The sequence below is a fragment of the Colius striatus genome, chromosome 13 (genome assembly GCF_028858725.1).
Source record: "Colius striatus isolate bColStr4 chromosome 13, bColStr4.1.hap1, whole genome shotgun sequence".
In the NCBI taxonomy this organism is placed as follows: Eukaryota; Metazoa; Chordata; class Aves; order Coliiformes; family Coliidae; genus Colius; species Colius striatus.
Window position 1 is genome coordinate 14,967,021 of NC_084771.1, and position 25,128 is coordinate 14,992,148.

At 49.2% G+C, this 25,128-nt stretch overlaps 1 protein-coding gene across 5 annotated transcripts in view; it reads right to left on the reverse strand.

The window, feature by feature from the left end:
* Window positions 1-13,032, reverse strand: part of ATP11C (ATPase phospholipid transporting 11C) — a 57,809-nt gene extending 44,777 nt beyond the window's left edge. For all 5 annotated transcript variants that reach the window (XM_062006320.1, XM_062006319.1, XM_062006316.1 and 2 more), the window contains exon 1: window positions 12,928-13,032. In XM_062006320.1, the coding sequence (XP_061862304.1) occupies window positions 12,928-12,954 (27 nt within the window). In that variant the 5' untranslated portion in view covers window positions 12,955-13,032. The remainder of the gene's footprint in view (window positions 1-12,927) is intronic.
* Window positions 13,033-25,128: the final 12,096 nt, after the last annotated feature.

Here is a 25,128-nt window from a genome sequence, read left to right on the forward strand (position 1 = left end):
CTGAGGATTGGCATTTTGCTATAAACTTTTCTCTGAGGAGTTAGGAACATCTACAATTTGAAGGCAAAAGATCAAGTCTAAAAAAGTCCATGGATACAACTAATAACCCAACATCATTTTGAACTTAAAGCTGTCAGTGCATTACATAAAGATGATAGAATTACATTTGCAGCCCATAGCACTCCCCAAATTCTCCACCTGACTTTCGGCAAGCCTCCCTTTGTTCCTCCTTCACTCTCCATCTGTGCCCTTTGCCCACAGAGATGTCAACTCCTCCTCCCTGCCTCCCAGAGAGGCTCCTCTTTACCCAGTTCCCCAAATTTCTGGCAATCCACCACAGCACCATGCACAGGACCTGGACAGCATTTGATGAAGTTGCAAACCTGGGTAAAAATTAGCAAGCCTGGGTAAAAATTAATGGAGTTAGACCGAGTTCAACAGGAGAGGTGAACCTGTGCTCTGCGGTCACCGTTGACAAGGAGTCACTCTTAAGTGGGCTATTTCTAGGGCAGCTGCAAAACATAGTGTTTAATTATATCCCTCATATGGAAAACAAGTGTCTGTGCTACCTGCTGGCCTCATTTCCAGAAAAAAACATAGTGGCAGCAATAAAAAAAAAAAACCCTCACCATTTGATTTACTAGAATTTCAGAAAGCACTTAAACCAGAACTAACTCATAAAAAAACCTCCTTTCATGTTTGCTGAAAATATCTTCAAGCCACAAAGTAAACACAAATAACTCACAGAAAAAGAAAGATCTAATAAAAACCACAGGCATTTAAAAAAATCAAATCATCTGCTAAAACCAGAGATAATTATACAGTGTAAGTATGAAGCTCAAACATTTGAACAAAATCACAGCTTATATTAAGTATATACAGAAGAAAGATTAAATCACATTACTTAGCTTCAATCTCATGAACAATTTAAAGTCTAATCACTCCTATATTGTTCCATTTATCATAAAAGTAGTAGAGAAGACGACCTGATTTACAAAAAAAGCCTGCAAAAGTAACACCACCTCCCCAAACAGCCTGTTCTAGCTCGTGTTTCATTTATTCATGGAAAAACAAAACACCCCACATTCACATTTTTAAGAAGCCTCCTGAAATGTACCATAAACACCCCAAACTGGTCAGCAGGTTCAGCCAGCTATACAGCACACTGACCTCATTGCCCAAGTGATTTCTTTCTAATTTACATTTTTCTTGCCAATTTTTCTATTACTCTTTGTCCTTAAGTCATCTCTATGCAAGTACAAGCAATGCTTTGAGAAAGCCCTTAATAATTTAGCAGCTCAGACTATGCTTACCCACACAGACCACATTTTTCAGCAGATCTCTTGATTTACAGAGAGAAGTCCATCGATCAGGATCAACCCCACTGTCCCCTACGCCTGCCTGAAAAGGTCGATAACATGCACAGGGCTCATGGGAAAAAAAACAACATTGCATTTGGAAATGCTAGGAGCCTATAGGTCCAACAGAAAGGGCTGAAGGTGAGCACAGCTCCAAGCTCATTTCCAGCTAGAGAGGACTTTTGTTGCGCATCCCTAAGTGCAAGAGGAAAAGCCAGTACCTTGGGAAAGCATAAGGTTCACACTTAAACCAGTACCCTTTCTCCTCTGCTGAAGCTCCTACTGATATTTCAAGCAGAAAAAAACAGGACCACCAAGGAGTGACTGCTGAGGGTAAGCAGGGAATAACCACGTGAGCCCCCAGATGAAGCAGAACAAGCAAGAGCAAAAGAGGAACCATGAGAAAAGGAATACTTCTCTTAAAAAAAGACCTTGTTCAACACATAATGGGGCTCAACACCAAGACCATGTCCCTAGTCACCACTGAAGAGGACAGAGCAGCAGATGATGTGCTCTAGCAGAGCATCATTGACCCAGACCACATCATCCTTAATGGCTGAGGTGCATCCAGTAACACGAGAGGCCCTGACCAGAGCCCATCCCCGTGTCCCCTCTGTCCCAAGGATGTCTCACCATACAGGCTCACAGGAAGGTCACCTTCAGCAAGGACAACAGGCTGGAGAACAGCAGGGCCTGGCAGAGCACAACCAGGCTGAGTTTCCTGGAAAAGCTGACTTGGCCAATAAAGTCACTGATAAAAGCAGAGACAGACATGGTGGGGTGGGGAGAACAGGGGAAAAGGCTACTTGAAAGATTTAAGGGCAGGGAGAGGAAATACAAGAGATTTTTTTCCACAGATAATAAATTTACAGGATCACCACCCTTCTCCTGGACTCAGGAACAGATATGACAGGCAAAAAGACGTTTTTTTGGTGTGGGATTTGGTTTATTTTCCATCTGCAGGCAGTTTACTCACAAATCACATGGTATTGCATCTTCCCAGCAAGTGTGCCACATCATTCCTAATCACAGCCTCAGTTCAGCAGTGTCATGTTCACACATGATGCAGAAAGTCAAAGGCAGGCCATAGCCAGCAGGTATCGATGGGGAGAGCATTATTTCAGTGCTGCTGTTTGGTGGAAAATCTGTTGCCCCCTTCAAACATAACCACCAACCTTTGGAAGTTTTCAGGATCTCGATTCTTCTTTCCCTGCCCTGTTGGCAGGCAGGGTTATGAAACCATCATTTCACTCATCTTGAAATGCAGGCAGCATATTTTTATTTTTGGCAGTCCAGAAGAAAAATTCAACCAGCATGCTGCCAGCATATCAAATTCAGGCTCATAGGAACACTTTAGACTCGAGAACAGAAGAAGGACTTTGAATAAGAACCCAAATCTTTTGCAGAGGTCACAAAGCAAATATGAGGTCTTCTCACCTTCAAACTTCTTCCTCCCTCCTTTCCCCAGCTCAAGCTGTGCACATTTGTCTGCTCATTGGCAGCTATTTTAGCAGGGCAGTGATTTGCCCTGGCAAAAAATAAAGTAAGAACAAACTGGAAAAAAACCCTCCAAGTTTGCAATTGTCAATGCTTGCATCAGTCAACAGAGCTATAATTTGTTGGTTTTCCCGTTGCTTTCTGGTTACTCAGAAAGCTTGAGCTGTTCAGTTATGGAAACAAAAAAACCTCACCCCTAAATGCTATTTTATGCATCCCAGCTTAGCCACGCATTACTCTGACCTCTGCCACCTACAAACATTTTGTCCCAGCATTTCAGAGCCCAGCTGCTGGCTGACCAGCACAGAATCTATTTCCCAGAGCAGAGTCCTCCCCTTTCCCCCAAGAAATGAGCCTGCCCAGCTGCAGACTCCCCTGCTGAGGTGTTCATCACCACTGCAACATCCAGAAGCAAGGGTTGGTACCCAGGCCTGCCCAGACCCCATCCCCTCAGGTTCAACAACAGCCACCAGGATGGATGGGAAGGCAGGTCCAGGCTGCAAGGGGTGGTTGAGCCCCACACCAGCATCATGAGGTGCCCTTAGCCCCTGCAATGGGTACCTGAGGTCCCAGCCCCCCACTGCTGCTTGGTCATGATGGTTCAGACTCAAAAACAAAGTAAAAAGCTGTGGCTTTCTAACCCTCCCTTTACTGTAATGCAGAGAAATGTTTCCTCAGAAGTAGCAGGAGACAAAAGGGGGAAGAGAGCAAGAAATCACCTACTTCACTCCTTGCTCCACAGCCAAAATCAGCTCCACACACTCCAGACTCCATTTAGGGTAATTTCATCTCCAGATATTATAGTCACCAACAGATTTATCCTCAGGGCTGCAGGCACAGTAACACCAGGATACCGCATCAGTGCAATTTGCCCAGTCAGGAGAGAAACCCTCAACGTGTGGCTTAGAATTGTTTATCTTCAGGAAATCCTTTTGGCTCATGCTCCTGCTGGGCTGGGTAACACATCTGCAGAGCAGCTCCAGCACAGCACACACCAGCCAGGGCTGCCCATGGGTTCTATACTGGGCAGAGGATTATCCACAAGGATCTAGAGATGAAGTCTGAGCTGGCCCGGGAAGCCAGGCTTGGTGCTCAAGGCTTTTCAGTGTGTCTCATCCCAGCATCATCAGCTGCAGATGCAAGCCCATTCTGTGCCAGTCCCCATACCATCCCACCAGCCACTTTCTGGAGCTGGGCACTGGTATAAGGGCATTCCTGCTCTCAGGAACAATCAACACAAGTGCCTTCAGCCTCTCTCTTCCCACCCTGCACTTACCAGAAGAGTACTAGTCAAGTGGGAAGTCCCACTTCCACCCATTCAACTGCACTGGAAGAAACTGCCCCACGAGGCCATGTGCTCCACAGTATTAATTTGGCTGATAGAAGGGCCACCAGCCCTCCGGACATTGCAGCTAACTTTAGGGAGCTCCCTCCCTGAGCAAACATTCAGAAGAAAAGGTGAGATGGATGGAAGGGGGAGGGGGCGGGCAGGGATTTAAATTAAAACTTTCCACAACTCAGAGCAAACAAAACCAGCACAAGCAAAACACCACCCTGCAAGTCAAACAAACAAACAAAATCAATACTGCATTTAAACTTGGCTTTGCAACCCCTGTAAGAGCGGGGCTGCTGCTGAGTGGGTGCCCCTGGCACAGCCAGGGCCCCCCCCAACTCCCAGCACTGCTCAGAATCTCTTATCACCCCTGGTCCCTACAGGCAGCAGCCGTTTGGCTTTGTGCAAACGCTGGAGAGGAATTACACAGAAATCATAATAAAAGATGGCAGGGCTGCTCACAAAGTGGTTTCTTTTTTTTTTCTCCTACATTTAATTTCCCAGCAGTGAGATTTTTTTTGTTCCCTCCTCTCAAGCCAATTGAGACTCAGGCGACAGAGCAGTGTCGCTGCAGTCTAGCAGTACTTAATTTTTATTAGTGCTGAAAAGATCTTGGATTGCCATACCAAAGAAATGCTTCAAATTGTCTAGTCTTGCCTGTTGCACATCTTACTCAGCTTTTTTCTATCCTGTATCTTACAAGAAAAATAGGATCCCTCTGTTTTGCAAGTCAGTGCTTTTGCCACAATACTGCAAACGAATTACATCTACCAAGTGAGCATTGCCCCTGTTTCCTGCTTTAATGGTTTTATAAAACCTAGGCCAGACATAAAGACTGCTTGCTGGCCCTTTGAAAATACACAGCTAGAAATTACCAAGCCCTCTGCATAGCTCCCTACAAAAGCAGGGCTGGAGCCAGACTCTTTCGCCTATATAGATCCTGCAAAACTCTGCTGAAATCACAGGGCAAGAGGCCCACAACAAAACACTGCTCAACCAAAGCCACAAAGGAGGTTAACAGGAATCTTGTTCAAGTCGTGAACAAAAATAATGAGCCACATTTGCTCCAGAATACCTGGCTACAATATCTGGGCAGGTGCTCACCCCTCCTTTCTGCTGCAGGAGGAAAACAAATAGCCCTTTACAAACAGCTGCATCAGAAATAAGAGCACTAAGCTTTCATTTAGGAGAACAGGACAAATGTCTCTGAACTACAAACGCTATCAATTATGGCCAGATGTCAAGAGCAGACATGCTTTTAGACTAAATTGGTTTTGGTTGGAATTCTCTCTCAAATAAAATGATTTAAGTTTTGGGGTAAAAGTGACTGGAGTCAGCAAGATGCAACAGGTGCCCAAAAGAGATGGACTAGAAAGATTTTTACAGACTATTGGTTCTGAGCAAACATCCACAGCAGAGAGTGTTCCCAGAGAGCATGAAAAACAACGGAAGAGAAGGAAAGCACAAGGCAAGACTGTTTGCCTTCCACCAGCAAGCTCAGCCTAAGTGCACCAACTACTCCCCTCCCTGCCCAGCCCCACTGCCCTGCCTGTGGGTGCACGGCTGGGGATCCCTTTGCAGCCAATGTGGTGCCTCGTGCCAACTCCCAGCCAGCAGCTCCCTGGATTTTGACTAAGCCCAAGAAACTGCCCAAAAACTAATATATACCTTTAATGCATCTATCTATATTGTGTATGTGCATATGTAATGTGCATATATTGCATACATGTATTTTTAATGCATATGTATATTGAAGTGACTGCAGCCTCCAGGCAGAACAGGCTTTCCTGACCCAGCAGCTGTGCCACTGCCCTGCAGGAGCCAGGCAAGGGCAGAGGCCAGAGAAGACTTCTTAAAACAGGGAAGTTTCACCATTTCCCCAGGCTACAAGTTAATAAACTGAGCTTTAAAATGGCTTGCCACTTGCTGCCCATCCCCTGCATGTTACAGGCAGCACTGCATTGCTCTCCTGCCATGAAAGGGTGATGGCAATCCACCTAACAGCTCCCTGCACAAGGCTTGGAGGCAAGTTTTCACAAAAAGCAACATACTAACTGCTCAAATCAAAGGTTAACCAATTGAGGCAAACACTAGCAAACAACCGGCTGGTTGCATGTTGGATAATTCAAAGCAATTGAGCAAACTGCAGTGCAGAGCAGCTGAGGCTGCCTGTGGCTGTAGAGCCAGCCTACAGAAACAGGGCAGGCAGGCAGGGCAGAACTACAGGACAGAGATTATTACCTCTTAATTTAATAACAACAGAAACAGCTTTCAATCTTCAGCAACGAAAGCAGCACTGTCCTTATTACCCATTTCCGATGAGGAGGACACTTTCTGACTGGCACAGTGTCCCTAAACACAAAAACCAGTCTGAGCCCAACACAACCCACTGCTGTGCCCTTCCCGCAGCACTTGCTGCTAACCACCAGCCTGAGGCTCCTGAACCACAGTGGTCAGTCATCAGCAGGCAATCAGAAGCCACAGCCTGGCACCCTGACCTGCCACGGGTCAGCCTGCCTGTAGCCCAGCACCTGCATGGGCTCTACCATGAAAAGAGAAAGCTGCAAATCTCTGGGTACACATGGGAAAACATTAAAATACACTGAACCTCAACATCACTTGGCAACAGGGAAGAAACATATCTATATGACCTACTTGAAAGACGTGAGGGAGCCATGAAGGGGGCAGAGGTTGCTGGCAATGAGCAGTGGGGTTTTCCCTGCTCCCATGCAGAGGTGTTCACCACCTACAGACCCCAAAGCCCAGGGGTGGATGCTGAGGAGAGCACAGGCAGGTGGAGTCCACAACACCTTGAGTAGAGCACTGGTCAAACCTGCTAGGCAAAAACCAGCCCATCCTTCCCAATGCCAGACCGTGGCAAGCACAAATATTTACAAGATGAGCAATGAGAAGTGGAATTCAGTCAAAATCCATAGGTAAGATATTTGCTAAGTTCACTTGGAGATAGCCATTGCCTTGCCTTGTGCCAGGGTTTGCTGTGGGACACTTTGGGCAGAAGACCACAGAAGTGACAGGCCAAGCCACACAGGATAACCTCCACGCTGCCCGCCAGCCTCAGCACCCACTCCCTACACACAACTAGATACAGGAAACTCCCTTGAAAAATCCCCTGAGCCAAGGTTTTCAGGGAAAGCCAAATGGGTTAACAGTACACTCAGTCACTCTGTGTCCAGGATGCCTGGAAAATCCACTCTTTGCAGACAGCCCAGATGGGGTTAGTAGCTCTGTGACTCCTCCCGCTGCCATGATGCTAGCTCCTTCAGTAGGCACCTCAGCCACAGGTATCACAACTGATGAATGTCCCCCTACCAGGCCACTCCTGCCTGTCCTCAGCAAGGACAGCAGGGTAAAGTCCCCCAAGGGGACACAGAGTCCCACCTCCCCAGGAATTTGCAGCCAAAGGCTGGTTTTCAGCATTCTCCACAGAAAGTTTCTGCACATTATAGGTTGAACTGGCAGCACTATTTATCATTAATGTTTGACTCGTGCTTTCCAGCCCCTGTTCACAGCAATTTCTAACCTCTGCAAAGTGTAACTGCACACATGAATGTTTCCATGCAGCTGCTGGTCCGAAGCTGGCGGGGGTTTTGTTTGATTTTTATTTATTTTTAGCCAAATGGTTGAGCTATTTCTGGGAATAAGGCTACAGTTAGAGGCTGCTTTGCAACAGTAAAGCAAAATGGTTACAGGAACTTCAACTCCTGTGTCCCCATTTTCTAGCACAGGGATATCAATAAGGGATTGCAGCCCCGGGGAAGCCTTTTGCAGTTCCAGGTTCCCAATTTGAGCCTCTGTGGTCTTCTCTGCAGTCAAGCAGAGGCTGCCCTGTAGGTGCTATAAGGGAACTGGCTCTGAGCACACAAAACACTATCATCATACTAAATATACTTCACAATAAATTCCTGCAATGTTCATGCAAAATAAAATAAATCAAGTTGCTTCATTCAAATCCACATTCTTTTGAAGTGTGGGATTTCTCCAAGCAGAACTGCCACACAGTGTCATGGAGACACCCCAGCCTCAACCTTTGCTGCTTGGAGATTTTTATCACATTAATGAAAGCAAAACACTTCTTGCAGACTTTGGTAGTTGTGGACAAGGCATTTGACATGCAACGTCACTATAAAGGTGTTAACACACCTGTAGCAGGGGAAAAAAAATACAATTCTGGAGGCTTCTAACTCCTACCTATGCTCTGCTTTTTTATTAGAACAGAAACCTCAAGCACACACTAATGTTTGGATCACACTCTAAAAGAAAAAACCAAACCCAAGCACGAAAAAAGTCACAGATGTGCTCCATTCCATGTCTGAGAATAGACTTTATTACACATTTGCTGCAAAAACTAAAGACACAGGAGAGTAAATCAGCATCCTCCACCCCAGACTCAGACATCTCCCACAAGATTTACTCCAGCATCTCCCCCTGAGGCAGCAGCCAGCAGTGGTCAGTCCTCCCATTGCCCAGTGCACCCCAAGGGCTCTCCCACCCACCTCTGCCCCTCCTCATCTCCTCCCCATTGCAAAGGGGAATTTCTTTCCCTTCTAAAATGATACTTTGGACCTCATTTTCTAGCACTGGATTAGGTCTCAATAGCATTCTTTTCCCACAGAGTGGCAGGTAGGACCTGCCCCCCAGGGCTCAGCATCGCCACCTGCCCTGCTCCTTCTTGGAACTCTCTTAAGTCAATACATGCCTTCTCCATGGCTTTCCTCCTGCCTCTGTTCCTCTCTAAAGGGTCCTGGCACAGTTTTGGGGACACAAGTGCACACACCATGGGCTGGTCCTGCTGATGGCTCAGCCTATGATGGGACATTCTGACCCAGACCCCCCCCTCCCTGGCAGCACCACCCTGCTCCCCTGGCTGTGTAGGGCTGGAGGGAACTTGGAGTGGGATAACCTTAAAAAAAATCCAAAGAGGCTTTGCAATACTACAGCAGAGTCCAAACAAGCATCAAACCTCCCAGAGGGCGTTGCTCATGTGCACATGAGCCCCCATCCACAAGGACAGGATCTGTCCCCTCACTGTGTCAGGAAAGGTAAGGATGTGGAAAAGAAATTTTTGACACTCGCAAGCATCTTAATGAGAACCTCTTCTCTGCTGCTGGCAGAACACCAGCCAGGGGATGCAAAGCAGGTGGTAAAGCACAGCCCAGAACGTCTAACTGGGGTAGCCCCTCAGAGGTGACACACCACAGGTGACATTAAAGCTCAGACAAGTGCCTGTCCCCTGCCTCATGGCAGTTTGCAGGAAGGTTTTTTAATCAGATACAATGAGCCCCAGATGGAAAAGTCTGTGTGAAAGCAGCACCAAGCATGCAAATTGAGTAACAGTCCGTTACAAAGGCAGCTCCTTGTTTTTTAGGGCTGCACAAAGCAACCCTCCATTGCCCTCTCCTTACCAACTGGAACAGGGACACCAAGGGACAGGTCCTGACCCGAGGAGCTGACAAGACCAGGGAGAGGAAGGTCAGAGGGTGTGGAACCCTAAACAGCCTCATAACCAACTTGGGTGTACCCCCATCACTGGCAGCCATGCAGCAGAGATGGATTGAGACCACAGGAGAACACCAGCAAGGGAACATCATTGCCAGCCTACAAATCAAAGGCACTGAGTCACAAGCACTTGCACACCCATCTAAGAGGCATCTTCCTTCCCCTGACATCAAGGCCAATGTTCTTGAGAACCTGCAGCTCAGGACCTGCCCAGCACTCGCTAAGCACCGGGGATTTACCAAGGCGTGGATGGCAAAGAGGATCAAGCCCCAAGATATTTAATTAAAAGGGAATAACACAACTAAGTTCCTGTTGTTAGATGCTTTACAAAACACAAAGCAAAGAATTTCGCTCCCAGTTACAGACTGTTTGTTATTTTTCTTACTTATCCTGGGTTTTAAACAAGACCAGGAAAATAACAGAGCAAGGACACACAGTTCGCAGAGGCAAGACCCAGGACAACAGCCCCCAGGGCTCTATTCTACACCAGCTTAAATAAAAGCAAACTGGGGAAACAGAGGCATTGGTGACTTTTCTGTCTGTATTTCTTAGTTCTTACAAGAGCCAGAATGGCCACTGGCCCCGTGGCATCAGCAGAGCTGTGGTGTGTAGCTGTGGCCCAAAGGCACAGCTGTCTACACTGTTTGGAAGAACCCAGGAAAAGTAATTAAGGGAAAAAAGCACATCATCTTTGATGCAGGAGGCAGGGACCCAAGAACCTCCTAGGCATCTGCCAAGTGAGTCTGGAGGTGGGCTGTGCTCACCCCAGTCCTGTGAGAAGCTCCGCAGAAGAAAGACCCAAACGCTCCTCTACTCACCAACACACCTTCCCAAAACAGCCATACAAGTAGCATGAGACTAAAAATATGACTCCAACGCCACAATCCATTTCCAAAAAAGCATTAAAGTTATATTTCTAGTTGACAGTGTCTCATGAAAGTGGATTAACTGTGGCAGTTCAATCCCACCTCCCCGCAGCATTCCCAGCCCCACTCTTCTTTCAGCAAGGATGATCTCAGCACTGTAAATTAAAGTTCAGAATCCAATTTGTTTCTGCAGAGAGCATCAGTCTGTACCCCAGAGCAGAGAAGCGGACCCACATACACCATTCTGCCCTTTTTTACCTCATTTTTGCCATCCTGTTTCATCCTCTATCCAGGAAGGTTATGAGAGGGAGAAATGGAGTCACAACAGTCATGTCAATAGCACAAAACACATTAATTCTGCCTAAGACGTGAAACACATCCGAAAAATAGGATTTTTAATATCTGTTGGTATTTATGAGCCTCCAGCAGAGACCATACAGTGGCAAGGTGACAACATTTGTCAGAATAGCCCTATGGTATCTTAACTGTCAAATAATTTGCAGTTTCTAATAACCGTGGTGAATCTTCTGCAATGCAACTGCCACAATACAAGCATCACTTGAAGCCTCATGTTACCCATATGAGGCCAAGGGCAAGACAGCAGCTTGGGGATACCTTCATGGAGATGGCCACAGGCTATTCTCCCCTCCCACCTCCCAGGATGCCCACAGCGCTGGGGATGGGGAACAGGGCAGGAGCTGCTATCTGCCCAAGGACAGGGGGTCTGAGCTACCTGTACCACTTTGATAACAGACACACCTCATCACTGCTCAAGTGCTGCTTAACAAAGCCAATAAGGGGGAAAAAAATGTTTTAAACCCCTTAACAACATTGCAGACACCCTGGTGAGCTGCCAAGCTCCCAGAGCAGAGCTGTTCCTCTAACCAGAAAACCACCTCCAACCTTCCAAACACAACAGCCCAGAACAAAGCAGGCAGAAATACCTGTGTTCAGCGTTCAGGGCTGTTTGATTCTTCACTCCTATGAACATCACACCCCAGCAGCAGTGTTTGCACCCTCTCCATGTCGAAGGGCTGTGAGAGATAGTGTGGAGCCAGCACAGTGAGGAGGGCGCTGGAGCTCAGCCAGGCACCTCATGGGCACCTGCTCCCAGGAGGCAGCCACCCAACCACACTTTTAAGCTGAGCTCTTCGGAGAGGCTTCATAGCCCAAATGCCTCCAGCCAGGACTCAAGAAAAAGCCTCCAGCATGGGCAGGCAGGAAGCACTTAACACAAAGCAGAGCTACATTCAAAGTCAAAGTCAGAAACTCAAGGCATTGATATTACATCTGATACGTTTGTCCCCGTGGCCGCAAAACAATAGTTGCAGTAGGTGTGTTCCCTACAGGGCTAACCCAAAGCCTGCAACAGAAGTGCAACTTACAAATGGGCAAATTAACAGTTTCCCCACCCACCCCGCAAGAACTGCTACCGAGCTACCTCCAGACTTCAAAAAGAGATTAGAGTTCCTTGTGCTGAAAGCCTGGAAATCCCGCCCGAACAGCTTGCCCAAAACCAAAAGTGAACATGAAAATGCATCTCCCAGTGATTCTGGCCTTGTGGGCAGCCCCAGGCAAAGCTCATTATTCTGGCAGGTAAATGGGTGCCAAGAGGTGCAATGTGCCTCAGGACACAGCTCCTGAGCCTCCGAGGCTGTATATGCACCGGACTAAAAACACATGCCTGCTCTTTAAACCCCAGGAACTTTGTTAACTAAGCACTGTGCAATAAATGACACGGCTAAATAAACAGAAGCTCCTGAAATGATGTTAAAACACTGGTTTTACCACACTTGCTGTGGAAAAGGGAAAAATGAGTAATTACAGAGTTCAGGCCAAGCAATGAAGTCACGGTGAAATCTTCAAGTAGCTCACGTGGCACCGGGAGGGTGTTTAACGTACCCGGGGACAGGCAGCGGGCGCAAAAGCAGCGGCAGCACCCTGACAACCGCCCCGCACCTCCCACGGATTACAACCGCGCGGTTTGGGATGCGTGCTCCCAGGGACTGAGCAGTCTCCCTCCTGGAGCTTTTGGGGCTATTGGAGGGGGAAGGAGAGGAACCAAAAAAAAAATTAGCAAAGCCAGTTTAGGCTCTCAGAGCAAAAGCAACTTCTTGCGCGGAGCCGCAGCGCGGGCCCGGCCCTGCCCTGCCCGGGAGGTTTCGCAAGGCGGGAGGTTTCGCTGCGGCTCGCTGGCGGGAGCGAGCCGGAGGGATCCCCGCCCCACGCCCGCGGCATCCCCCCCCATCCCGGAGAAGCAAACCGGGAAAAGCGGGGAGAAGAAAAAAGGAAATCGTAATAATGAACTTTTCGCCCACCAGCCCCTGGCCGAACCCGCCCCGCCGCCCCCACTCACCAGGCGGCTCAGGCTGCGGCGGAGCATCGCGGCGGCGCCGGCCCCGCCGCCCTCACGGCCGCATCGCCCGCCCGGCTCCTAGGTCGCCCGCGGGCCCCGCCGCCGGCCGCGCACCATCGCCGCCGCGGGCCCGGCCCGGCTCGGCCGCCGCCGCCTCCCCGCGTCCCGCCTCTGTCCCGCCGCGCCGGGAGGCGGTGCCGCCTGCCCCGCAGCATCCTGGGAGCTGTAGTGCCGCGGCGGGCGCGCCCGCGGGCCGGGCCTGAGGGACGCAAAGCGCTGCCTCCGTTTGCTTAGAAATGACCATGGGGATCATCGAGTCCAACCTCTCCCCTCACACTGCCAAGCCCACCGCTAACGCATGGCCCTCAGCGCCACAGCTTCGCAATATCTCTAGGGCTGAGGACTGCCCCACTCCCTGGGAAACCTGGGACGATGTCTGACAGTCCTCGCAGGGTGAGAGCTCTTCCTCAGCACCCTTGCAGCCCTCAGAGCCCCTGGGGTAGACTCTTTCGGTACGCCTTCCAACCCTTCACTGGGACCATGGCTAGACACCGGGTCTAGAGAAAGATCCCCTCTCTCCTGTGTTTCAGCCATCTTCATCGTCCTCCAATCCAAACGTCCAGTCACTGCCTTGGTGCTCAAGCAAACATAAATACACCTTGGAGCACTTACCCTGAGTCCTGACTGACCATGGAAGGTGTTCAGGGGTTTTCCCCACTGCAAACTCTTCCCAGGAGGCTCCAGCACACTCTCAGGAGAGCCTGTCAGCCATCAAGCTCAGCCCAATCCCCAGGGGCAATTTTGTAGCCCAGAACTGTCCAGCTTTCCAGCCTAGAACTGTCCAGCTTTCCCTGGTGTCTCCAGTCTTCCAGCAGCACATTGATCAGCCCATACCCTCTTCCTCCTGTACTGGGTTAATGCATGAGAGGAAGCAACATTCACCTGAAATAGCTGCTTTGTGGTAACATCTTCCCAGTCTGGAAGGCACAGAGCTTGAGAATATTTGTTTTCACATAAATCACAAAAATTGAGATGTGAGATATAGCCTAAAAAAGTCTACATTTTCTGGTTTTGGTATTGTTATTGCCTGGTAATAAACCCAGCCTTTTTTGTTGCAATATTCTCTGCAATAGCACAGGGCAGGGAGTTTTCTTGATGCTATTCCCTGCCAGCAGCCCCGAGAATCTTTGGAAGCAGAGGGGCTGCTCAATACCATCAGCCAGGCACCACTGTCATTTCAGTACCCTGCATTGCTCCTATTTCAAAACAGTTTTCTCCCTGGAAACTGAGAAAAACTCACCTTGTTACAGCATCACTGGGCCCAGAGAATGGCTGTAGGCTTCTAGAGACCTGGAAAACGATTTTTTTCACTTGGCATTTTTAAAGCAAGAATAGTATCGTATTGATTTTACTATGGCTAAAACCAGTCACACTTGCTTTATTGAAGCACCAACTGTCTGGCAGTTTTTCACAGGAGGATATATCTAAGTTCACACAGAAAGCCTACCCTGAGCAGCAGCGAAATAGCAAACTGGTGTTGGACAGGCCAAGACAATATTGTTTTTCTTTAACCCCAGCTATCCCAGGGCTGCAGTAGGCAGGCAAGGAAAGCTCTCACATCCCTGCTGAGCAAAGCAGCATTCCCATGAGGACAGCCAGCACTCATCTGAGTACCATGCCCAACTCTTCCACTATTCTCAGCGCAGCTGTTCTGTTACTTACCTTTCCAACAAAAGCCTAACCACAACAGAGGAAACAAGGAAACAATGCTAGGCAGTTCTAAACACATTTTAAAATAATGAATGGGAGTTGTTAAACACCTTAATATAATGCCTAGCCTGTTCTAGGCTTCCCTCCCCCACAAAACAGAGGTAAACTTACATCAACACTGTATTGCAGCTTCCACATACTTTTGTTGATATTTTCTTGATGTTTTTCTAGCCTGTGTTGGTTACAGGAGTGAGATGCCATTCTTAGACATTTTTTGCTGTCTCAGAGCTCTGTGGTGGGTATTGAACAGACCAGTGATGTTATTCCTCTCTTCAATGTATTCCTACAGTTAGAGTCATCTTTCCCCCATATTTACTGGTAAGAAGGGATGTTGGTCTCAACAGCAGAAGATCTATGCAGCCACACTTCTTTTTGTAATTCCCATGCTGCACAACTTAGAGCCCCTCTGCAGTTTGGTTTGAAATGCTGTTGTATTTATTTGTAAAAGTTTGCTGGAGTTAGAAATAAACTGCAAGACTTAGACTGTGAAATGGAATTCAGCATTATCTTTGTCACTATCTTTAACATATTGCCAACAGTGTCTGTGGCTAAGGTGTCAGAGAGGCCTTGTTCCAGGGAACTCCCAGATGAAGCAAGTCCAAAGAAGTCACCACAGCTGGGAAGCATGTACAGACAAGCACTTGTTCTCCCATACTCAGCCAGAGCAGAACCAGCATCCCCTGCCATGTACCATACTGCTTAAATCCACCCATCTCCCTACATACCCCGCATAGCCAAAGGCACTTTACTGCAGAAATTAAGGTAACTGTCACCTCCCTTTTGTTGCTGACACAGTGGCCCTGGGTCAGCAAAACTCCTATCTCAGCAGAAACCATCCTCACAGATAGGAAGCAAACCAATCCTGACTGGGCTTTTTTACACCCTGCAATAGCCTGCATGATTCAGCTGCTAGTCTGGAAGCAACTCTAATCAGCTCAGTGTTTTCACAAGGGAATCTAGTTTTAGTGCACATTTTAATGACACAAACAGCTCATCCCCATGCAGATAATACACAGGGCAGAGACAGAGTACCAAAGCAAGCAGGGACTCCATCGTCCTTCGAGGCATGCCCTGCCCACAGCAAGGAGACTACAAATAGCAGGTCCCAGGGAAAATTTTGCACAATATAGCTCACCTGGGACTCACGACCACTTCAACTAGCATCAAAAGCTACTTATCCAGGACACTAGCAGGTTGCCGTCCAGGGCATGAACAAGAGCAACCCAAGGGATTGCCATGAACTATTCACAGCTTGGGAGAGTCCATCAGATCCTTTCAGAAAACTGTTCTCATGGCCTGTAACCTCTGCTTTTTAATGCTTACAGTGATGAACGTCAGCTTTTGAACGTCAGCCTCTGGCAGATAGCTTAGCAGGAGGTGAGAGCCACCCTCCCAGGTAACATAGGGACACACGCTAACACACGCTGCCTTATTTTTATTGAACCGTCTGTTTTTTTACCGTGTTCTTTGCTTCTTCTGCCATCACGTGGCCGTTTAGAGGATGACAGCTATCTTTGGAAGAGCGTGTCAAGATGAGACTTTTATACCATCTAGTGGAATATTAAGTCAATAGAAATGTATGACTTCTCTTCAAGGTCCGTCCTAGCACCTGACGAGTAATACAGCTTTACCTTTAATGTTTTCATGACTTGAAGTACATCTTGTTAATTCAGCTATTTAGATTGACAGCAAGTTTACTGTAAGGGCATGACCTACCTCCCTGTTGACTTGCTGCATATGGAGCTCCTGCTCACATTGAGCAAGAGGATCAGGGAAAGGGAACTTGCTGCTGACTGCCACTGCAGCTACCTGCCTTCAAAGCAACTTATTTTTCCCCTCTGAGAACCATTCCAGGTCCATCGCCATCTGGGAAACTGAGTTCACACTCAGAGCTGTTGCAGTCACAGCACTCTGCAGAGACTGGCAGGGCTCCATCCTTGCCAACATTGATATGTGCTGAGAGCCCTTCCCTGCCTTCCTTGGGGCAGTGCTAGGGAGGAGTGGATAGCACAATTCTTTTCTTTCCCTTTTCCTGAATGGGACAGATCCTTCATGGATTCAGTGACAAACACTTTTTTTAAATTGAGAACAATTTTTGGCAGCAGTGTCTGTCTGTTCATGTTTGAGACTTTCTAATCCACCCTGCAGTGGTCTTCACTTATCCTGCCTGCATGGGTTGAGCAACAGGCATGGGACTAGGAGCTTGCTTTCTAAAAGCATCCAAAGCCACAAATATTGCATCTGCAAGTCCTACATACAGCCTTCAGCTGCTGACAACCCTGAGTATTTCTCACTGCCCCTCAGCAGGGCAGGGTATATGATTCATCTTCCTCTAGCACTCGTCTGCCTAGAAGAATCGAATCTCATCCAGAAGGGGCCAGCAAGTGCTCAGCATGATGTCAAGGGTGATATAAGGAAGGATTGTGTCATACTTGCAAAATGCCCACAAGGAAAGGAAGCCAATAACTCTGTCTGCAGAAGTAGTTGCCCAGAGAGATGCCTCAGTATTTCTCTCAAAGCTTGCACATCCCATTTGCCACCCCCTAGATGAGCACAACATGGCAAGCACCAGCTGACAGCATCCCACCGTGCCAGCTTCCAAAGTTCTGCCTTTCAGCCTGTGCCAAAAACATCCACTTTGGACTTATGACTTCCCCTGGGAAGTCACAATCTGCAGCAGAGACCTCCTAGGGAATGCTCTGGGTTTTCCCCAGCCTTTCTAGAAGAAGAGGTAAGCTCAGAGCCTGTAACAAACACTACTGAGTTGACTCAGCAGCAGCACCCAAGCAAGCATCCACCAAGCAAGGCAATTTGCACATGCTTTTGTCCACTTTCAATCCATTTTCAATCAATTTCTCACCCCACTAGCAGCTTTCTTTCCTGGAGCAAGGCACAGGATTCAGCCACTGGTAGCTGCAAATCTGTGCAACGATTGTACCTTACAACCTGCCAACACAAGCCCAGCAAAAGCAGAACAAAAGATGTACAAAACCACCCTCAAAACTTCTTCCTACAGCTGCACTATTCATGGAAGGTGGGTTGTAAAGTCCTGATGTAGAGTACAGCTTAGGCAGCAAGGAAGTGATTTATATCACAGGTCAGGAACTTGGGCTGGAGTTTTGCTAAACCCAGCTACACGGAAATAGAAATGTGGTTTATTAAGGTGAAAGTTCTCTCACAGAAGTGGACTGAGCTCCAATTGCTGCAAAAGACAGTAACATGAAAACTTCTGGTTAATAAGTGGGCTCTTGATCCCATATCCAGTGCTACTGTGTAGCAAAAGCCCTTCCTGTTAATACACCAACAGTCTTTCTCAAGAAGCACTTTCCCCTTATAGTTTAAAATAATCTATTCAAATATGCAGTAACTTACAGAGTGATAATTTATGAAAGAAAAAGACTACCAACTTTAGTTAACAGAATTTTCCTTTTTAAAAACAAGCTTTTCCTAAGGGGAGAAAGCAAGTATATTTGGTACATGACATGAGAAATCTCTATACCTTGCATTCCTGTACATTCCCTTGTTCCCCAAGACAAATACATCCATTAAATAGATTTGGTGATTTTCTTCCTCCTCCTGCCAGTAGTAACATCTCCAAAAAGGCTCATTTAACCTAGAAAGGGAAAGTTTTCTTATTTTCTTAATTTCCACTCTTTGTTATCTTCTTTTTCCCTGCAAAGCCTTAATATCCTCTTCCGTAACAATCAAGAGAAGCTTGGGGAGTTACTCTCACCTAATTAAGCCCTGTTTTTTCTAATAATTCTGCAGAATGCATGACAGAAAACACTTCAGCTCTCATTTTTAAAGTAATGCAGTAAAAGATCTACAACTTTTGACAAAACCTCGAAAGAAACCCTCTGCCTGATTATTCATTGCTCATCTATGCACTCTCAGAGCTGGGGGGGGTGAAAGGTGCCCAATATCCCATGCTGGCATTTTTTTCAGCTCTGGATTTTGAATAATCTCAAGGAAATCAGTTGTGCCCTAGTGCACTTACACAGGAAAAGCTTAAAAGTATCTCCAAACAGTTCCCTTTTTTCTGACTCAACTAGAAAAGCGCCTCAACAGCATGCTGGCACCCAGCCCACCTGAGTCAGAGGCAGGAGCTGCAAGAGGAAGAAATTGTACATAACAACCAACTTTGAGCTCAAAAAACATTCATGCCAGGCTTTTTATCAACCCAAACACCCACTCCAAGGTTTAAAACCACAAACCTAGCTCATATATTTATTTAAGTATATACATACTGTAGCCAGCTTTCAGCAGCAGTGTAACCTGAGACAGAGCCCCACACCTTTGCTGCCTGACCAGCACATTCGTGATAGCCCTATCTCAGAGCCAGGGAGCAGAGGCTGCCCATCTCCTCACCAGTTACAGCCACTCTGGAACAAGAAATTGCTATTAATTTTTTTAACTTTGGTGCAGCACAGGAGAGCTACCTGTAAAAGACCTTTCTCCTCTCCAGAATCCTAGTCTCCATTCCCAGGAAAGCCCTGGCCTTGCCCTGGCTGTATATATGCCCTTACAGAGAGGCTGGTGGGTAACAAGGAATACCTGCAGGCATCCCCACAGGATGCAGCCCTTTGTATTTGCCTTGCAAAGCACCTGTAAGCAAGGATCACTCACATTTGCTCTTAATTTCCTTTACAGCCCTAAATTGACGTGCAAAATCCAGTGACTGGGATACTCTGTCAAAAACCACTTCCTGGCTCCTTCTTCTGTAATCTGAGGTTAGTGAAGGAGAAGAGAAAGAACCATGCTTTTTCACACAGTCACAAATCTCTGTCTCTTTGTTGTTTTCACCCATGAGACCTGGCTGCTGCTGGGTTGTGCCACTTCATGGCTCCACAGTCTCTGGAGCACCCCAGGACTGGGCTATCCTTCTCCATCCTGCCTCACAGAACGTGGGGTACCCTCACTGCAGGAGGATACCAGTGGAGGGCTGACTCCCAAAAGACCTCTACATCCAAAGCTACAAATGATACTAAGACCTACAATGGTTTACACTCTCCTAGAAAGGCTCATCTAGGGGGAAAACACACTAATTACTTATTATTCGTAAAATGCAATGATGGATGTACAGCAGGAGAGATACCCCAGCTTCCTGAGGGAGGACCTCCATCCCTGTCCACATTTGTAGGACAAGTCAAGGGCTCTCAGAGGAGCTCTGAGAGTCAACAACATCTTCTTCATCCTCTCCTGGCAGTAGAGAGGAGCAAGGTGAGGTTAAATAATAAAGCGTAATTTCTGGCTAAGCCCAGCCAGCGGACAGAAAGCAAGGTGTGAAGGAGTGGGAGAAGGCACAGCAGATCCATGGGTGTATGCAGAGTGGGAGAAAGCACAGCATGGATGGGTGCAGCTGGAGTGGGAGAAAGCAGAGCAGGACCATGGGTGCAGCTGGAGGGGTCCCATCTGTCAGGCTCTCTTCCAGGTCTTCTTGCTGTCTGAAAAGCTTGTTGATGTGCTGCACACCGAAGGGCTTGGCTCAGCAGCGGTTTCAGTACTGATAGAGCAATGCTCTTCTCACCTCTTTTCTCAAAACAGCAGTAGTCTCTCTCCTACTCTCCAAATTTCAGCCCAATTTTTGTAGCAATGACATGCATCAAGAAGAAAAACCACTTGTGCAAAGCAATGTTGGTATGAGGAGGTGGGATCAGCCATGCTTCTGTGTAGGTGTATGCCCACAGGCACTCATCAAAACACCTCTTCATCTCCTCCTGGCACCAAACAAACCAGTATCAACTTTTGCAAAGCTCAGACAAGCACAGCCTCCTTCCCTCCATCCTTCAGGCTTAGAAGGACACATACTGTGGAGAGAGCTGCTGGTGGCCATGTGGGCAGACGCAGGTTCCCCAAACGAGCACCATCAAGGAGAAGTGGGCTGTAGACATGCGAAACTCATCCACACTTCTGTGATACCAGTTTGCAACAAATGCAGCCACAGCCCAGACTGAGGCACTATGAAAATGCTCATGGAGGCAGAAACCAGGTTTTGCCTAACCCAACCCTCCTGAGACAGCTAATCTGGAAATCTGAAAAAAAAGAGATGTGGCAGATAATATAAAAATGCTTAAATTCAAAGCCCAGTTGTATCATCCATCTGCCTCCAGTCCTGCAGAAAATGCTATTGACACTGGCTCCTTTCTACAACAGCAGTCAGAAGATGGGTCTCTTCAGGCCAGTTATGTTGCACTGCTCCATGCTTCTCAGCATTTTTGGAGTTCCAGCAGTTTCCAAGACTCATGGGAGGGTGTCACTCACCATCACTTTATTTTTGGGGATGTCTCTTCGAGGCAAGCACTGCTGCAGGGCACCATGCCTGGCCTGGCATGTCCACCAGTACATTAGACATGCTGAGACTGGCCTGGGCAAAGCTGCATCTCTCAGGTGGCAGCAGACAGTGCCACTGAGGGCTGTACCTCCCAGAGACCTTCTTCCCTTCCTTGTTGTTCAGCTATCAGGCTGTAAGATGAATAGCAAGAGGAGAATGATAGAAAAAGAAGCACTGCCTACCCTGCCCACCCCAAGTGTGCATCCCCTGCCACAGCCACTGCTTTTCATGCATGGCAGGAGCAGCCTAGAATATTAGCTCGTGGCACAGAGTAGACATTAATTAATATATTTTAGTTTCTCTTTGATCACTTGGATCTCAAAATTTCACTTCTGAGGTATTTCTTTGAGCTAAACCATTTTTAACATGGAGCTGGTGCTGCTTACCTTCTAGAGAAGATGAAAGTCGTATTCCTGGTTAGTGCAGACCAGGATTATCTCCTGGTTGTCATAGGGTTCAGCTGCTCCACAGCCATGGAAACACCAGGAGAAGGAGGAATGATTTTGAAATGTATTTGAACTTCCTCTCTGCACCACTTGAGATCACTATGTTGGGGGAAAGTGTGTTAGATTGGCCTAACTGCTTTCTTACAGCTGGCTCCCAGGGGAAGTCTCACTCAGCTGCCCAGCAGCAGCAGCAGGGGCAGTTCTGCCCTTGGGCTTTTCTGCTTGGCCATCTCCAACTCTGGATGTCAAACAGGGCTCACTGTGACTCCCAACACAGCTGCCAGTGCCTGTGCCAAGGGGCCACACTGTCAGGAGCAGTGTGAGCTCCATGTGATTTTGGAGCTGTGGTCAGCAAGGCTCAGCCCCAGCACAGCCATGGGCTGGTTTGAGGTACCAGCTGTTTGGGGAGGTTTGGCCTCGTCCCAGACCCAGTGAGGGTGTGAGAGGCATGTGTTAAAGGGAATAAACTTTTAAGTGTCTCTCCCCGTGGCCTCGTGGCTGGCTGTGATCAGCTCTGACACCCCAGGAGAAGGGACTACACTGCAGGCTTGGGTCCCCACTTTGCCCTCCCACTGCACTGACACTGCAAGAATCTCCACCAGACAGAGAAAAGGATTTACTAAAAGTGCTGTATTTCCAGGCCAGTGTTAATTTGTGGTCTTATTATATACAATTCAGTTACAATCAATCCCTATAGTTACTGACAGTTGAATCTAGCAACAACTTTACAACTTTACAGCTGACTGGCAAGGCAGAGTAGCCTCTTCTCCCTTCTCAGCCCTGCTGAGGTAACGGCTTTAGTGATTTTCCTTCCCCTGGACCACAAAGGCATTTGCCTGTTAATCAGTAATCATGGGAGCAGCGGTGACTCACTCTGCTGCTGAGTTCAAGTCCTAACGCTTTTGCAAAGGTAAACTGCGGCACTCCTGACTTCATGGAAAGAGTTTGAAGGGCTGGCTTCCCAGTTGGTTTCCTAGCACATGCACCCAGACAGCATCAGATGCACAAGCCCTTGGGCACAGCCCAGTCCCTACAACAATGTGGGTGGCTCTGCCAGGAATGGCACGTGTCACAGAAAGGTTGTGTTGGGATGTGAATGCTGCTTGTTCTCCTGTTTCAGAGCTGAGCTGAGCATGGATCAGGGACCAGCTGAGGCCAGTGACACAGGAGGATATTTGACACTCCTGGGATGATGGCATGATCAGGAGGAACCATCCTGAGGAAGGAGCCTCCAGCAGCCTCCGCCACTACCATCTGCCATTGAACTGAGCTCTTGTTGACGGGCTGCAACGGTGCACAGACAACATGGGCATTACGCTTCTCCAGCATGAGAGGGAGCTCCTGCCAGCCCTGCCAAATGTGTCTGGGGACCCAGTGGAACTCTTCTATGAACCATCCATGAGCGCTCTCCCACCTTCATCACCAGGAAATGAGACTCCAGGCAACAACCAGGGACTAAATGAGGAGTTGAGTCAGCCTCTGACCTGTGAAGACAGCTTTACCCGGGCATAGGTCAATTCAAGAGATAGGCTTTTCCCCTGGGGTGTTTGCTCTGATCTTCCTCACTTCTGCAGACTGAGTCAGGTCCAGGCTGAGCCTTCCTCAGAACACTGACCCAGGGTCAGCAGGCAGCTGGTTTCCTCTGCAGATGAGTTTGCAACCCAGCTGGCTGTCAGCAAGAAATCTTACAAAGGGGATTTTGGCTCACTCCTGCACATTCCTAGTTTTCAAGCCATGCAGAAGATAATGATGCTACTCATGTCCCAGGACCTATTGCCCAGGACTGCCAGCACTAGTCAAGCACCCCAGAAGCTCTGCACAAGCTTCTGCAGTCAGGGATCTCCTGGGACCACATATTCCCTGGGCTGTGCCTTCCTGCTCAGGGGACAATGGTGGACTGCTGCTTCCTCTGCTCCTGTCGCATCTTCAGAGCCAGCATCGCCCGTCGGTACAAGTCTGGGGAGGAGGAGAAGAGGTCAAGCATTAACACAGGGGCCAAGCTCTGGGGTCCAGCCCAGCAGCCTATGCTGAGTGAGGGCTGCAAGGATACCCCACACTCCAGCACAGTGTGTTGCCTCCTTGCATTCCACCTGAAGCCCACCAGCCCCCACCTTGTCCTGCAGTAGCACTTGCTTGTGCCTGTATCCCCACACAGAGCACCTCATGGCCAAGAGCCCCTGAACAGCTTAGTCCCCCAATTTCAGTAAAATTTGTCCAGGAAAATACCAACCGAAGGTGCTTGACACCTCCTCATGCTGCTGCTCCATGGCAGGTTCCTGTGACTTGATTTTATTCTTGATTTTCTTCTTCTTTTTCTTTCTCATGCCCTGCACTTGATGGAGAAATACACAATTTCAGGCACTACACCTGGGCAAGGATGCACTGGCACCAAACCAGCTGAGGGCTGCTACTGGCAAGTCTGCAGCCCTCCATCACATCCAGGCATCAGCCCCTGCTGAGATGTTCAGAGATGTCTCTCCTCTTCCTCGGTTGGACTCCTGTGAGCCCATTCTGCACTCAGCTGATCTACAAGCAAAGCTAACTGGGGTCGTGGGGACCAGTGGTCCAGCACAGGGCCATGTTGCTGAGTCCCAAAAACTCCACCAGGGTGGCTCTGGGGGTCCCAATGCACTGGTGCCAGCAGTGCTAGCAGGCCCCCGCAGCCCCTCTCACCTGAGTGGAGAGTGGTCATCCCAGTGGGCACAGGATCCTCCTGCCCAACCCTGTTGGGGGGAAGGAGCCCCCCGGCACCCCCGGCTCGGCTGTCATTCCCTCCTCCTGGCCCCTCCGGCTCCTTGACTGAGCTTGGCTGCCCCAAGTCCTTCTTCCTCGCTTTCACCTTCTTCTTCCTCCTCCCGGGGCCCTTAGCACTCTCCTCCTGGGCAGGGTCAGGTGCATGAGGGAAGGTGGCGAGGAGCCCCCATCACCCCGTCCCATTCCTGGCGGGTCACTCACCAGGCGGCGAAGGGGCCGCAGTGAATGGTACTGCCCCATCTTCCCTGCACCGTCCTCCGCGGGGGGCGGCAGGTCCCTGGGGGGAGAGCAGGGCGGGGGATGGGGGCGAGCCCCGCTGGAGGGGACGGGCACGGGGACGGGGACAGCCACAGCCGCGCACCCACCTGCGTGTGGGCGGGCGGGTGCGGGCTGCCCGGGGACCGGGCGGCGGGGCCGGGGCGGGCGGCGGGGCCGGGGTGGCGGGGGCAGCGCGGAGCAGCCAGCGGAGGCCGTGGAGGGTGGCTCGGGCCGGGCCGGCGGCGGGGCAGCGCTGGGCGGCACAGGGCTCCTGCGGGCGACGGCCGCGTCAGCCCCGCGGGCAGCGGGAGGGGAGCGGGGAGCGGGGCAGCCCCGCACTCACGATGCGGCAGGGCGAGCGGTTCTCGTTGACCAGCCGCTCCAGGGACAGCCGCTCGATCAGCTCGCAGGGCAGCAGGGCGGTCGCCGCGTCTTGCTTGTTGGCCAGGCTGGGGCAGGAGGGAGAGCGGAGCGCGGCCGTCACCGTGGCCCCCGGGCACCTCGCCGCGCGACGGCCACGGGGTGAGTGGACGCTTTCTCCTGATTTGGCTGAGATTAGGTGAAGCGTTGCCCCGGCCCTCATCCTCCCCTCTCTCCAGGGATGCTCCTAACTCCCAAGCACCGCTGGAGTCCCCACATCCC